Source organism: Galleria mellonella, unplaced genomic scaffold (assembly GCF_026898425.1).
Source record: "Galleria mellonella isolate WM207_F2 unplaced genomic scaffold, CSIRO_AGI_GalMel_v1 utg158, whole genome shotgun sequence".
In the NCBI taxonomy this organism is placed as follows: Eukaryota; Metazoa; Arthropoda; class Insecta; order Lepidoptera; family Pyralidae; genus Galleria; species Galleria mellonella.
In genome coordinates, this window is record NW_026442003.1 from 2,881,235 (window position 1) to 2,898,098 (window position 16,864).

The following is a 16,864-nucleotide window of genomic DNA, read 5'->3' on the forward strand; positions in this document are numbered from 1 at the left end:
CTGCTTATGTCTAAGCGACGGTTACCACTTTCCATCAGGTGGGCCGTTAGCTCGTTTGCCATTCTAAGTTGTATAAAAAAAATAAAAAAAAAAATAACACGAAGCCCAACAATAGGCCTGTGGTAAGGACATAAAGTATAGTACATATGAAGAAAAAAAAAATGAAAATTTATTATATAAATACTGTAATATTGGCCGGACATATACGAGGTCTGTCCGGAAAGTTCGTATAAAAGTGTTCTGGAATGCGAGAAAGAGGAGTGGGGAGGCCAGGTAAGCGCAGGACCCCTTCCTTATGTCCCTAACAATGCTTCAGTTCTGGTCTGACCGCCGTGCGGTGCGAACTGGCTTGTCACGCCATCTGTGAAGTTACCTCTTAACGAAACCCCGTCGGCATGGAGCCCGCTTCCGTTGAAGAGCAGCGCGTCGTAATCAAGTTTCTCTCGAAACTCGGCAAGAATGGCCGTGAAATTTTTGCCGATCTCAGAACAGTTTATGGGGATGATGCTGTGAAGGAACCAACCGTCCACAAGTGGCTAAAAAGATTCAGAGAGGGCCGAGACAATGTTGATTGTTTTTTTCGATGTTCGGGGGATTGTCCATCAAGAATTCGTCCCTCCAGGCCAGACAGTTGATGGAAAATTCTACGTCGATGTGCTCAGACGCCTCAAAGCTCGTGTGGCACGAGTTCGTCCAGAATTGGCGCGAGAGGGGCGTTGGATTCTTCACCACGACAATGCCCCTGCCCACACCTCTTGTTGTCCGTGAGTTTTTGAGTAAAAATTCCATTACGGTGACCGAACACCCCCCCTATTCGCCGGATTTGGCCCCGTGTGACTTCTTCTTGTTCCCAAAAACCAAATTGGTACTTCGGGGGCGGCATTTGGGGGACATAAATGAGATAAAAAAAGCTACGACGGGGCAGCTGAGAAACCTACAACCAGAGGACTTTCAAGGAGCCTTCTCACAGTGGAAACGGCGTTGGCACAAGTGCATTATGTCACAGGGGGAGTACTTTGAAGGGGATAAAATTGATTTACCTGAATAATTGTAAAATAAAATTTTTAAAAAACTTTTATACGTACTTTCCGGACAAACCTCGTATGTAAGACAATAGTAGGTGGACAAATAGAAGACACGAAAGAGAGATCGACCAAACAGACGGTAGGTAGATGCGCTAGTGATGGAAAAAGGATCAATGTGGATGAGGTCAGCCCAAAATATGGCATATGTGGAAGAAATTATTTGAAGACACACTCCAAAAACTTAAAATTATGTTGGACTATAAATGGATATTTTATTTATTTTATTACAATATTACTATCAATTAATTGTTACTGTGAATCACTAGCACTTATTGTTTTTTCCTCTTTTTTTTTCTTTAGCTTCTTCTTCTTCTTTTTACTTAGATCTTTCTGTTTATTTGGGTCTTTCTTTTTATTCATGTCATTGTATTTTAATAATCTTTTGTACATTTTCAATATTTGTTTTGCATCTTTCTTCATTTCTCTAGTTACTATGGCCAATATTTGTTTATTATGTGCCTCAATTTCTCCCTCCTTCTCAGTTACAGTCTCTTTCACAGGATCTACATATTTGGTTGATCCTTCCAACGTATTGTAATGATCTATTGAACCTTCTTCTAAATTACTCTTATTTTCTACATCTACGTCTGGTCTTTCTTTATCTACATCTACTTCTTTATGCTTAGATTCTTCTAGTTTTCTTTTCAACTCTTTATTTTTCTTTCTCAGAGCATTCAGTATGTTTGAAGTACACAGTACCCTTTTAACTTTTTTACTCTCCAAATATCTGTCTTTCCATGAAATATTCTCGACACTGTTATCATTTGTGTACAATACATTCTTCTGTGCTTCTGCTCTTTCGTGTTCACGGATTTCCTCCTCCGTGACAACCTCTTGTCTATTATCTATTTCATCTATTTTGGCAGATAAAGCTTCTATTTCTTCCGCTGTAGGTTCCTTTGATAGAACTGTGCCTTCTACTTCATAACAAGACGAATCATCGGACAATTCAAAAATTTCATAAACATCATTTTCATCAATAATGATAAATTTTTCATCATCTACAATTTGATTTAGTTCAATTGTATGATTTGACTGAATATTTATTTGATTGTCATCCAAAGCTACATTATTTCTATTATCAGTAGACAATTCATCTTTTTTATCATCTGCACACGTCGTATTGTCGAGAATTTCGATCACTGAGTTCTTATAAAAGTTTTGATCGCAATCTTCACGAAAATCCGACTTCGACTTTTTAGATTTCTTCTCTTTCTTATTCTTCTTCTCTTTCTTTTTGTTCTTCTTTTTCTTGTGACTTTTGTTTGTTTCTTCATCCGATATGTAGACAATTTCAGGTTTAAAATCAAAAACTTCAACTTCTGAACTATCTCGATCTGTTATTTCACCATCAGACATTTCTTTTACTTTTTCTTGTTGTATTGTAACAATATTACATGTTGCTTCAGTGCTCTGTATATCTTCAACTGCATCACTATGTGCATCATCTACATCACAATCTGCATTTCCATTATCAGTTTCAAGTTCTTTTTGCGTTTCAATGTTTACTTCTGATTCTTGAGAGTTATCTGTTATAATATTAGGATCAGTTGTTTCTATTCGTTCGTCTTGAATCACAATAGTTTCACTTTCTTGGGGTTGAATTTGGTTAATTGTTTTTTCAACTTCTTCAGACAAATTTTCAATTTGTTTATTGTCATTTTCTAATCTCTTATCTATTTCCATCGATTCCACCTCAGTACATGCATTTATTTGTATATCTATATTTTCTTCAGCATTGTCATTTGCAGTCAAGGTACTCACTACTGTTTCAGCTTTCTCATCTAATTGTTTACTCGTTTCAGTCGACGTATTCATAGTTTGAACTGTTGTTGTATTGTTTTCAATATTATCTTTTAATGGAGATTTACTTTTCTCGTCCACTTCTGTAGTTTCAGAGTCACTTCCATCTTCTGAATCGGAACTACTGCTTTCAGAATCTTCTGAACTTGAACTTGAAACTTTGTCAAAGTTTTTATGGTCTAAGTCCTCAAGTAAATCCATTTTCTCACTATCAGACAGTTGCAGAGTTATCTCGTCGTGATCACTTCCATCTTTTTCAACATTTTTCTTCCTGTCTTTTTTCTTTAATTTCTTTTTTTGCTTTTCCTTTGATTTTGCATCTTTCTCTAAATGTTTAACTTTCTCTTCTCTATTATCCGTATTTGTGACGGTATGTGTTGTCGCAACCACTGAACTATGTTCCGATTTTTGAACCACATCTGTTGTTTCTACATCGGAAGGACAATTTGTATTTTTAACGGAGGGCACTGTTATTTTATTGTTTCTTTTTAATTTAATTTTTTTCGTCGTCTTCGCTTGTGGTACTGTGATTATGAGATCGTTTATTCTTTTCGTTACTTTTTGCGTGGTGTTCGTGTTATCGGGTTCTTTGCATGACGACGACGGTATTACTGCAACATTAAATGTGACATAAATTTATTTTCTGATGAATGGCACATAAACGTTGGTATATTTAAGATTATTTTCCGATGGAGAGAGCGTATTTTTCTCCTTTCGATAGATGAGAAATTAATGGCAACCCCGTCTGCGCAATCATTATACGCTGCGAGGACCAGTGAGAAATAATAAGTATAGATGAAAGCAGGTCAGTTAGCCCTTCATGACGAATTAACCACAATGGTTTCCACATTGGCGGTGTTCACCATGACGTGGAACCGCGTGAAGACCGACCTGATAGGGTATAATGCTAGCAATGGGGCTGACCTAATCACACAAATTTAAAATTAACAACCTCTTCCACCTCCCCGCGGGGATGGGATGGTCCTTACGTGCATATGTGCACTTAGACATACCCATAGTTGAAAGTTCTGCTTCTAATCCTGAGGCGAGTCCCAGTTTCACATAACACAGGATATCTTTACTTGAAGACTAGGCGAATGGTGTAACTGTGTGGTATTTATTTGTAACTAACTTTTACCACCGACTTTTTCTGCATGACCGAAATAAAATTCCTATGTTCTTCTCCATCCAAAATAGTAAATTTATAACCCAATTTCATAGTGATCGGTTTATACTGTTAAGATGCTAAGTGGTATCAACCAAACAAACTCCCTTTTACATTTATAATTTTTTTTTTATACAACTTAGAACAGCAAACAAACTGACGGCCCACCTGATGGAAAGTGGTAACCGTCGCCTATAGACATGAGCAGTACCATGGACATAACAGAGTATACCGTTTCATCCATGATACCCCCCATGCGTTGCCATTCCTGAGGACTTAGGTGCTATTCCTATGTACCCTGTAAATTCACGCCATATCCCACCCACCCTTCAAACCGAAACACAGCCATGCAAATACTGTTTTACGGTTGAAACACGAATAGGACAGAGGTATCCAAGCAAACGACTTTTGTACAAAGTCTCCCTCTGGTAAAAAAATTAGGATATATTACCTTCGTTAATCTGCGGTTTTTCGTCTTCGCTGCTGCTTATTTCCACAACCTCGGCCGGCTCCTCCTTCACCTCCACTTCGTCATCGCTCGACGAATCTGTCTTGTTAGACGCTGCTGGTGCAAGCTCACTCGAACTCTCTAGAAAAAACAAACTTCTACTTAATAAAGGACCTTATAACTTTTACCTTAGAGTCTAGATGGTCACATACAGCGGGGTTTTAAAGATGTTTCCTCCAACGAATGCTCAGGTTATGGAATGAGCTCCCTGTCGAGGTTTTCCCAAGAGACTTCAGTAAAAATTCTTCAAAAAAGGGGTAAAGAGGTCTCTTTAGGGTCGATAACGCGCGCGTAATGCTCCTGATATTGCAGGTTTTCATAGGCTATGGTGACCGTTTACCATCACATGGACCGTACGTTTGTTTGCCACCTCAGCGGTATAAAAAATAGCTTTTCTCAAACATGCTTGGAAATGTGAGCATTATTTTGACAATCTTCTTCGAGATAAATCAAAATTGCCGTACTGGCCAAATACATGCGGGCAGCGACCGGCAAAAGTTGTATGAAATCCATATCTATTGTGTTTTGCGGTCAGATAAATTTCTATGTAAACTCCTATCTGTCCTGTAATTTAAAAATAGAATGACCTTTTACTTCGAAACATGGCTACCAAGGAGACAACTAATAAAAGGTTTTATTTAAATTTCGAACTGGCTTGTAAATAGAAAGGCAAAGAAGAGAAAGGAAAAATGGCGCGTGAAAAATTATTATTGTTCTTAATTCGTCATTAAAACTTAAAAAGTAAAATTGTGTTTTTGATTTCCGGCCATTGTTTGAGAAAAGTACTATACAAGCCTTGGCCACAACTAGGCATTGATGGACTCACGTATGTGTGCCTCGGCTACGCCTCGGCCCACATTTGCGCCTTTGTCCATCAATGCCTCAGTTGCTGGCCGCTGCAGTAATGTACTATAAACGTTATGCACCATGTAATTTTAATACCCAATTTGTGTTTCTTTCGGCATCAATATTTCGGTAAACATTTCACGGTAGGTCATTACATTTTAAAGAAATTTGGTACAATGATAGGTTAGATCCTAACTTAACATAGATTACTTTAAATACTAGTCACTGTCTGGTATATGAATTTCCCCATTATTAACAATCTCCCCCCCCCCTAATTAGCTATTTTTTTAATAGATAATAATGGAATGGTAACCCCCCTGCACTAACAGTATACGGCAGCGTACTTGCGGCGCGGTGCTGCTGCAGCTGCGCGCGGATGGCGCGGGCGCGCGCCTGCAGCTCCAGCAGCTCCAGCACCGTGAGCCCCGCGCGCGACGCCCGCGCCTGCTGCTCCTCCTCCTCCTCCTCCTCCTCCTCCCCCTCGTGCGCCTCCTCCTCCGCCCGCTTGCGCTTCTTGCTTCTCTTCCTCGACTTGGAGCCGTGGCGCCGGTGTTTGTGCTGTACACGGTAATATACCTTTACAGAATACTGCTCTTATGGGGGGAAGGACTTGTTAGTAATGGATTCTAGCTATCAGGTCGACCTCCACGCTGTTCTCCCTCCATCATAGTTACCAAACCATCATAGTTAATCTCTTGTTGAATTCTTCATGATGGACCACCTAACCTGCATTCTCAGCTATCATCTATTACTGGTGCCCCATCAGCGTATACCGATAGCGCAGGCGGGATTACCATTCCATTTTCACCCATAAAAAAAAATATACCTTTATGTGCAAATTTGAATGGCAAACAAGATGACGGAGATAATTTTTTTTTTTGCTACAATCTAATGGATAACCTATGCTGTACCTTTTTACTCTTCTTGCTGCTGGTCTGACTGAGCAAGTCTTCATCGGAAGAGATGCTGTCCAGTGATATGGTCTCCATATGTTCTGGCGACAGCGACGGGCTCGAGGACTCTGTATCAGAGGGAGGCTCTGCCCCATCTAGTATTGCACACAGCCGTTTCGAACTAATACCCAGTAGCTGTAACAAGTGTATATTCATTTTTTATTATATTATCATTTCAGCCATTATCCGTCCACTGCTGGACATAAGCCTCCCCCGTAGACTGCCATAAAGAACAGTTCTGAGCCACCTGCATCCACTGATTCGCTGCAATGCATTTCAGGTCCATTCCATCCAGTGGGGATCTTTTACACTGTGTAAAAACATTTATCCCAAAAAAATAAAACTAAGGTTATTCTACTGATAAAAAAACCACACATCTCTGATAACTCACACAAATCTTCTTACCTTATCTATACTATCAAAACCTTTATTATATCTAGATAGAAAAAACCTTAAAACAATGATAGGGACAATAACCGACATTGCCCTTAAACAAACATTTATACACAATAGGAATCACAGACAGCCCTCTATGTCGACTGTCTGCTGTTTCGACGCCGAAGAAACAGCTGCTCACGTAATCCTGGAATGTGAAGCTGTGGCCTCTCAACGTTTAGAAATCCTAGCAACAGTGAGATCGCTCCGTAACGCCTGTGAAGAACCCAGGAAGCATCTGTGCATCTGTGCAGAGCAGGGGTGGCTGTATTAGCCACGTATCATAAGCACAATGGTCCAAATTACTCTTAGTGTGGAAAAGAGGATCCAATTTACATTTACTCTATCGAGACACAGGATGCGAATACTAATTTCTTACTTTAAGGAAAATGTATGTTTGTATTAAATTTATATCGCTACCTCAGCGAGCATTCATAATTGCCACTTTTTAATTATCATTATTGTTAGTCTTACCTCCTCAGTACACAGTTCCTTTACGTTATCAGTGGAGAGATGCCGGATACATTCCGGAGTCATTGATTTGAGATCTTTCGGTTTAATAGAGGAAAATATTTGATGAACCAGTTCCACGCGATCGTGTATGTAATACGCTAAATCGTGCTCCTCCTGCTCCCGAGATATTGAAGCGGACGACTCAGGTTTCTCTCTTTTAATTTTATGCCTCTTCATTCGCTTCATTTTTGTATTTTTTATATAAAAAAATAAAATTTACCAAGGCATATGAATTTAATTTATATATTTAATATAATGCTATTCATTAACATTGTTACTAATTTGTACGTATTGTGTTAAGATGTTATGGTCAACGTAAATTAATAGCTTTATACTGTAGAGACGGTAGCCGTCAAAAATTGACACTCAAAGAGATGCATTCTTGTTACGTAAATTTGACTAATTATTATGAATTCCTAAATGAATCATGAAATAAATTAATTTGCATACATCTTTGTATGCAAATTAATTTATTTCAGGAATGAGCTTTTTATTGTATAAAAAAAGTAATATATTTATTAGCAGTGCATATGAGATTACAATAAATAAAGATTTTAAAATCACAAGAAGGCTTCCTGCGATAGTTTTTTGTTAAATAAAAATATATATATTGACAGACAATATATAAAATAATTTTAGTAGTATCGCAATTTTGATATAAATTAATAAATAAAAAATATCCATTGGGCAAAATGACACTGTCTCCTTGTTGCTTTTTTGTCCAAAGATATCTTTGCCTGCATCTCCAATCCAAAATAGCTATACAAATTATTCCTTTAATTTGAAAAAGACAACTATTTTGGAGTACATACTCTTATCTACTTATTGGTAGTGAAGTGAACGCAGCTATTATGATCTTTTTTTTTTTATATAGTAAACAAAACATTAGACATGGCAATCGAAAAATTATACGAAAGTGAAAATTATATAGTAGTAAACAAGCCATATGATATGTATATTAATACTGACGACGAAACTGAAAAGGTATGACATATATTCTTATTAATATTCTCTTTAAAGGAATCGTTTACACTTATTTTAGGTTATGATATTGACTAAATTTCAAGTAATTCATCTAATTGATCTTATATACTCTGTGTAAATATTTGGACAAAGATAAAGTAACTAAATTAATCATATTGTTTAAATTTTGATTAATTTGATTATCTACTGCATCATTTTTGAATACTCATACCTATGATTATTTGCAGAGAGACTTATGCTTTTTATTATAAAAATATCAAATCTCTCATAAACTTATTTTAGCTATGGAACTGTTTTGTCTCTTTCTTTGTAAAATCAATGTTACAATCCCAATTTGAAAGAAAGTGACAAAGCATATCAATAGCTCAAATAAATCTGTGCTTACTAGGTTTTAGTTTTTATGAATAAGTGGATATATTTAAAAATCAGTAATACCACCTCTCGCGGATGTTACAAGAGTTAATTCTTACTACTATTATATATTGTGAGGATGGATGTTTGTTTATTACACTTTCACGCAAAAACTACACAATGAATTTGAATTAAATGTATATAGATAAGTTATAACTTAACTAACGCCGCGTGAAACAGCCAGTATTATATTCTTCTACAAATATAATGGACACTAGCCGCGTCATTTATTATTTATTTACTTATTATGCTTATTGTTTTATTCACTCCATTTTCGTTTAACTGACTAAGACATGAAATGCCTTTGTGTGTTACGCGTGATTACAACTTTTTTTTCAGTTGTTTTCTAGGCGTATAACGTATATATTTTTTTAATCCTAAATTATCTTATAGAACACAGTTACCTGTCACATAGCGTCTCACGACTCTCATCTCTCGACGTCTGTCTATCCTTTGCACTTTGTGCAACGCCTCGACTATGCCACAAGCGGCGTGCTGTGTATCGCGAAAAACAAAACCGCTGCGGCCGCGGCTGGCAAGCTGTTCGAGAGGCGGGAAACAAAAAAATATTATCTGGCGATTGTCAGGGGACATGTAAAATTTAAGCGAGCAGATATTGAGTACAATGTCGGTGAGTGGAACTTTCCAACTATGGCGTCCATCAAATAGATAATTAAGGCCCTTTAAACAAGTGGTAAACGAGTCTATTTATAAAATCTATTAGAACTGGCAAGAAAAAGAACAAGATACAGTATGTTGCTATCTCTTTCTATTTCAAGGACTCGGTAAAGATAAAAACTTTATCTTTGAATTCTGTACGTCTATTATTCCGCAGGAGTATCGTTTAAGAAGTTGACATCATGTATTCTTTATCAGGTATCGATCCAGCTACAGCAAATTCAAGCCACAAGATGTTAGCGTTTACAAACAAGTCGTCTGCCAGCGGGCAGTCGCGGCACGCGCACACACGCCTCCTCGTTTTAGAGACGGGTTACTATAAAAACGAACCTGTGTCTGTTGTGCTATTAAAGCCAATAACAGGTGAGTATCTATGTATGGGACGCTGTTTGTGTTTTTGTCTTCAAACAGCTATATTTTTTTTAACGATGACAACAACGCATAGTAAATACCTATAACGAACATAGCCCAAAGGGTAAGCAAGCTGAAATTGCAATGGGCTGGTCACATAGCTGGAAGAACCGACAACCGATAAGGAAGAAAGGTTCTTGAGTGGCGACCCTGTACGGGCAAACGCAATGTACTGTAATAGATGTAGTGACGACCTCAAATGCACTGCAGAGAGTCGGTGATTGCAGATGGCCCAAAACCGTTCCTTATAGCTATCTATGGTGAAGACCTATGTCTAGCAGTGGGCGGAGAATGGGTAAAACAATGGTGATGACTCATCTCTAATTTGCAAGTTTTCCGTTTTGCAGGCCGTCGCCACCAGCTCCGTGTGCATTGCTCGGCCATTGGTCACACAATACTGGGCGATTACACGTACAGCAACGCGACTGATAGCTCTCCACACAGGATGTTCTTGCACGCTACCAGGTATTTATATTTTATTGTTAAAAGTTTAGTAAACTAGTCGAGAATTATGGAGACCCTGCTGAGGTTTTTTCTGGAGATTACAATATGAGGTTCTTCAAAAAGGGTATATTAAGGTTTGTTCAGGGTCAGCAACGCGTACGTGACACCCCTAGTGTTGCAGGTTTCCATAGGCTACAGTGACTTTTTACCATCAAACGGGCTGTATGCTTGTTTGTTTGTGATGTAAAAAAGTTTGTTCATATTATTGTATATTTATTGTAAAATGTTTTTATTATTTGTACCCGCAAATGGTTTCAAAATAGTTTCTTATTTAATTTCCAGGTTACTGTTGCCAGTATCGACGGAACCATTAGATATTCAGACCACAGAACCATTTTTTCAAGACCAACAGTTCAGTGCAGAGTGGAAATCTGAAATTGTATTCTACAAATATAGGAGTAAAGAGGACTTTCGATTAGTTTGTAATATAATTGATGAGTCCTACGAGATTGGTGTCAAATATAAACTATTCAACTGTAATTGTTCGGATTAAATATTTTTATAGTTAGACTAATTTTTTTAGACTACCTAGCGTATAGTTTAATTGCTGTTGATTAGAGGGAAAGAGATTGTTAGTAATGAGGTTTAAAAACCCTATTGCTAGCAATATTCTCTATCAGGTTGACCTCCACGCGATCGCCCTGGAAACTATCACGGTAAATTACTGGTGAATCCGTCAGGATAGGCTAACAGATCTGTTCCATTCATTCTCACCTATTAGTCCTCACTAGTGCCCCGTCAGGGTATACCGATAACGCAGGCGGGGTCACCATTTCATTTTTACTCTTTAAAAAATGCAATTAGTTCATAGATTAAGCATAGTATTTGTGGTGGTTAGTTCCAGTACAAAGAGGGAAATAGAAGTTACGGAGTTATATGTCAGAAACTTCCGACAAATCCAATGGGAAATATTAATTTATATATTTAGGACTTGTATTTTTTATATACTTGTTGTAACAAGGTCTCAACAAGGTCATATTATTCTGTATAAGCTTTGTTGAATAAATAAAGCTGAACTGGATCTAATGTATGTTTTTATGTAATTTTTAACGCAGCTTAAATCGAGATAACTATTCAAAACTGAATAAAGGTCTGTAAATAAACATTTCTTTCTATTTTAAGCCACATTGAATCTTTTAAATAGGTTTGTGTATGGATGTTATTGATTATAGGCGAAAGAGCTGAGGTGTGTCGTGCATATTGATTATCCTCTATCTATGACTATACATTGTTGTCAATTTGATATTGTCAGTTGATTGATGTATGACAGCAGAAAGCAAATTCTTGTCCAACCTACGTTTCTTCGAATAAAAATCTAATTGTTGGAATTCTATGCAACTAGTTCAATAACTTTGAAAATTTTACACTATAAAGTAGCTTGGTTTTTTATGATAGCTATCAACGTCTATATTTTGGAAAAAGATATATCACAAATAATAGTATAACACTGTGAATATTTTTTTATTAGTGTTGATATTTCTATATAGTTGCATAGATACATATCCAGTTTCGTTAACATAGAGATAGTGCTGACTCTTGAATAACATAATAAGTGTCATTCTATTTTCTTTCTATCGATTTAAACGAAGTCACAATATTTATTTTTTATTTAAATAATACTGTAGCAATAAATTGAAATTACGATGGCAGACACCGCGGACCGAGATCCGCTTGAAGGCAGTAGTTACGACTTGGCTGTTACTGTTAAATCAGAGATAAAGGAAGAGGAAGACACCGATGAAGATGGATACAATACAATGTTTGTGTTTATTTTATTTATTTAATATATCCCGGCAATTTGAAAGGAGCGGTGGGTGTATCTTGCTAATCAAAGATGTCCGTGACGCCGTAATATCAATAAAAGTATTGTTTAGCTTGTGTAACTGATCTTTTGTTCGAGTGAAATGCAACTGCTAACAAGCAATAAAAATTTGTGACTACTCCATAAACAGACCTCTAACCACTTTGTATCAAACGTTATTGTGCTTAGTTTCTTAATGTTTCTTACTGTGACAACTATTGTTAACATATTGTAAGCTTTTGTTCTATATCCTGTCTGTATGTATAAACATGTTATTATTTATTTCATAAACTATTTTATCCACGCTGTGTGGTCCCGGCATGGAATGGTCCGTCCTTTCCTTTTCCGTAAGTGTTCTAAGAGGCTATTAAGGGAATTTTGTGGTTGCTTATGTACGAATGCGGCTTAGAAGTTTGTTTTCATGCAATTTTTTTATTTATATAGTTAAAGTTTTTCTAAAGAGCAACAGCTAAGTAGACAATTCAAAAAAATCTAAGTTTACTTGAATAAAAATATTTCTTTCTTTCTGAGAGATGGGTGATGCTGCTACCCTGTCATTCTGTCATAATATCACTAAAGCGTAACTGTTTTTATTTATTCCCAGGGCGCTTCTGGAACTGGCACAGTGCGTCCAAACTAATCAGGAGCCGATCGAATTCAACACAACTGACGCAATGATGAACCCTAAAACTGGCCTCATGGTGTGCATGCACTGCCTCGAGGATGTCGATGCCAACCTCCTCTCTGACCACATGGTCAACGCACACAACTACCGTCGAATACTCTTCAAATGCCAGATATGTTGTAATATCTTCCAGGAAAGACAGTTACTAGTTGTTCATAGGAAGGAATGCAGACCACCCCAAAAACGGCACAAACGGAAGTCCTTCCAGCAGATCCTACGAGAGGTTGAAACGTCCGAGGACACGGGGAACGATTTTGAGAATGTTACATGTCCGATTTGTGTGCTCGAGCTGCCGAAGTACTGTTTAAAGGATCATCTGATAGCGGAGCACAGTAACCCCGACATGATATTGACTTGTGGGAAGTGCAACAGGAACTTCAAGTCTAAACTGACCCTCAGGGAACATATCAAGCTCGTGCACGAGTCTATAGAGGATTCTGTTGAGTGCGAACTATGTGGACAGAAGTTTCGCTCCCCAAAGTACTTGTCGAACCACAAAAGGAACGTTCACCCTAGTGGTAAGTTAAAATCAATATATAATTGACATGCAGCATGTGCAGACATCATCATCTTGATGATGTTACCATCTTAGTAACAACAATAGAAGCCGAAGTAGAGTATTTAGAAATTTTGTGTGCCCGTATGTTTATTTTGGTATGACACAAAAAATACTGCATCAAATTGGATGCAGTTTTCACACTTGTGTCCTTGAAGGTCTAATTTAAAATCTGGTGTAAGTTTCATCTTCATATGCCATCTAGAACAACTAACTAGAATATTTAATTAGTTTTTTTTTTTTTATACTACTTAGAATGGCAGACAAGCTGACGACCCACCTGATGGAAAGTGGTTACCGTCGCCTATAGACATGAGCAGTACCGTGGACATAATAGAGTATACTGTTTCGCCCATGATACCCCCCATGCGTTGCCATTCCTCAGGACTCAGGTGTTATTCCTCTGTACCCAGTAAATTCACGCCATATCCCACCCTTCAAACCGAAACACAGTTATGCAAACACAACTGCTTCACGGTTGAAACACGAATGGAACAGAGGTACCCAAGCAATCGACTTTTGTACAAAGTTTTCCTACTTCTTTAATCCACACGTATGAAAAGTGTGACAAAGCAAGAGCAAAAAGTGATACATATAATATTGTGCATTTACATTCAACCTTTCATGCTTAAACCCCTAAATTAATAATAATTAATAATATAATAATAATAAAGATACAGTCAAGAAAGATACAGTTGCATAAGGTACAATTTACAATGTTTACAATTTATATTCAACGAGGAAATATCTGCATTACCATTCATTAATACCAGTCCCCAAACTAGGCCAGACCTGTATCTTGGGGACTATGAGTGCGATTACCTATTTAGTACACTTTATTTTCCAAAAAAAAAAATAAGGAAAACTATGTGAGACGTCTCTTAATGTGCATTTACAATGGCAGCCTAGGAGAGCTCTATAAAGTATATCAGGGTGTTTTCTTAAATATTAATTGTTCCTCTTGGAGGGGAAAGGGATTGTTAGTAATGAGGTCTACCAGCCCCATTACTAGCAATATACCCTCTCAGGTCGACCTCCTCGCAGTTCCCTCTGGAAACTGTCATGGTTAAGTCTTGTCGAATTCATCATGGTGGGCCAACTGACCTGCATTCATTCTCGCCTATCATCTTCCACTGGTGCCCCGGTGTATACCGATAGCGCGGGCTGGGTTACCTATCCATTTTCAGCCATTAAAAAAAAATTGTTCATCTTGTCTTAGCTTGTTCCCTGCCACAAGTGGATTCTAATATACTCGGCTAAATGTGGGTTCACTCTGGAAAACATAGTGATGGATTTATTGTTGAATTCGTGAGGATGAGCTAACTGACCTACTTCATCCTCACCTATCACCCTTCACTGGTGCCCCGCTGGTGTATACTGTTAGCGCAGGCGGGGTTACCATTCCATTATCATCCATTAAAAAGATACTCATTACTTTTTTTTTTGATGAGTGAAAATGGTATGGTAACCCCGCCCGCGCTAACGGGATACACTGGCGGAGCACCAGTGAAGGGTGATAGATGAGAATGAAAACAGGGCAGTTAGCCCGTCATGGTGAATTCATCAGGAATTAACCATGATAGTTTCCAGGGGGAACGGCGAGGAGGTCAACCTGGTTGGGTATATTGCTAGCAATGGGATTCTCAGTCTCCATTACTAACAATCCCTTTCCCCCCAGATACTCATTACTAGCAATATACTCTTATCTGATCCACCTCTGTTCACCATGTTCTCCCTGGACCATTGTGATTACTATTGTGGAATTCTAACTTACACTGTCAGCATTTTCACTCATCAAAAAAACTTCTGTGTGAATGTGTATACAGGTGATAAGATCCACAAGTGCACAGTATGCGGTAAGGAGTTCAAGTCCCGGCTGTGCGTTCACCAGCACACCAAGTACGTGCACCCGCCGCAGAGCGCGTCTGTCGCCTGTCCCCACTGTCCCCACAAGGTGTTCAAGTCCAGGATCAACCTGCAGCAACACCTGAAAGTGTCTCACGGCTGGAGGAAGGGTGATTGAATGTAGACACATTGGGAGTGATGTAAATAGGTTGTAAAATTATGGAGCAGCTTACAAGCTCCTGGAAGCAGTTGATGCTGATGGAAGGGTGACAGAGGGTTGAAGATACATCACAAATTTAATAAGCTAATGTGTATATATGCAAATTTATTTATGAGGATTAAGGATGGATGAATGGGAGAGGGAGACTTTGTACAAAAGTCGATTGCTTGTGTACCTCTGTCCCATTCGTGTTTCTACCGTGAAGCAGTTGTGTTTGCATGGCGGTGTTTCGGTTTGAATGGTAGGGTTTTGCGTGAACTTACTGGGTACGGAGGAATAACACCTGAGTCCTCAGGAATGGCAACGCATGGGGGGTATCATGGGCGAAACAGTATACTCTGTTATGTCCATGGTACTGCTCGTGTCTATAGGCGACGGTTACCACTTTCCATCAGGTGGACCGTCAGCTTGTTTGTCTTTCTAAGTTGTATAAAAAAAAAAGAAAAAAAAATGCTCGCCGGTTACGGGTACTTTTAATTTGGCCCTTCAGCACGTCGCTTATTTGGTCGACATACATCCTTTTAGAGCGACCCCTAGCGACCCTTCAAACCGAAACACAGCCATGCAAACACAACTGCTTCACGATTGAAACACGAATGGGACAGAGGTACTCAAGCTAACGACTTTTGTACAAAGTCTCCCTCTGGTAAAATGAGCGTGTATGAAAACATTGATGAATGTGGAGGAAGCGAAAGAGGTTTGCTTGAATCGAAGCATTTGGCGTTCCATTGTTTCTGCCTACCCTAATGGGAGACAGGCGTGACAGATATGTATGTATGTAGCAGTAATGTTTGAATGTTTCTTGGTTGCAGAAACAATCACAAATTATGATACCTATGTATTTGTAAATATTTATAAAAGAGTGATCACCTTCAAAATCATTATATTGTAACTTAGCTGAGTCCGGGACTAGATGGCGTTGTATGTCCACTGATATTTATGATAAAATTTAAGATATTGTTATACATTGTGTTTTTATTTCACCCATTCCATTGAGATGTTTGTTTATACTCAACTAGCGGCCCGTCCCTGCTTCGCACGGGTGGACATTTTTACGACATTTGGAAAAGTGGTCATTGTGACATAACGACAATAGTTGGACATATAGTGTCGCGAAGTTTTATGTATTTATTGATATTTTCTTCAATATTGTAGAACATACTTTTGTTCTATCACCAATAGTTTCCGCAGCGCACGCGACCAAAGATATTTTTTTACACCTTGAGTTACATTACTAGTTTTAGTAAGGACTCCTAATCTTTTCTAGCAATAAATATAGCCTATGTCACTCAGGGTGAATGTAGCTTTCTAATGGTGAAAGAATTTTTGAAATTGGCAAAGTAGTTTTTGTGTTTATTCATTACAAACATACATACACACAATAATACAAATCTTTCCTCTTTATAATATTAGTGTAGATGTAGATTTTCCAATGCGAGGACGATTAGGTGCGGACAAACC

The 16,864-nt window shown here is 38.1% G+C and overlaps 3 protein-coding genes across 3 annotated transcripts; 2 read left to right on the plus strand and 1 right to left on the minus strand.

Annotated features, from left to right (window-relative positions):
- Positions 1-187: 187 nt before the first annotated feature.
- Positions 188-7,624, minus strand: LOC113522064 (dentin sialophosphoprotein). Its single transcript, XM_052892394.1, has 5 exons — positions 7,270-7,624; positions 6,319-6,495; positions 5,752-5,965; positions 4,505-4,642; positions 188-3,499 (listed from the first exon to the last, which is right to left on the minus strand). The coding sequence occupies exons 1-5, from the start codon at positions 7,492-7,494 to the stop codon at positions 1,335-1,337; spliced, it is 2,919 nt and encodes a 972-aa protein (XP_052748354.1). The 5' UTR covers positions 7,495-7,624; the 3' UTR covers positions 188-1,334.
- Positions 7,625-8,146: 522 nt separating this feature from the next.
- Positions 8,147-10,806, plus strand: LOC113522063 (RNA pseudouridylate synthase domain-containing protein 1-like). Its single transcript, XM_026907744.3, has 5 exons — positions 8,147-8,292; positions 9,097-9,334; positions 9,580-9,744; positions 10,140-10,257; positions 10,579-10,806. Exons 1-5 carry the CDS (start codon positions 8,200-8,202, stop codon positions 10,787-10,789), a joined length of 825 nt encoding a protein of 274 aa, XP_026763545.2. The 5' UTR covers positions 8,147-8,199; the 3' UTR covers positions 10,790-10,806.
- Positions 10,807-11,823: 1,017 nt separating this feature from the next.
- LOC113522065 (zinc finger protein 680-like) lies at positions 11,824-16,368 on the plus strand. Its single transcript, XM_052892411.1, has 3 exons — positions 11,824-12,055; positions 12,702-13,300; positions 15,165-16,368. The coding sequence occupies exons 1-3, from the start codon at positions 11,940-11,942 to the stop codon at positions 15,359-15,361; spliced, it is 912 nt and encodes a 303-aa protein (XP_052748371.1). The 5' UTR covers positions 11,824-11,939; the 3' UTR covers positions 15,362-16,368.
- The last annotated feature ends 496 nt before the right edge of the window (positions 16,369-16,864 follow it).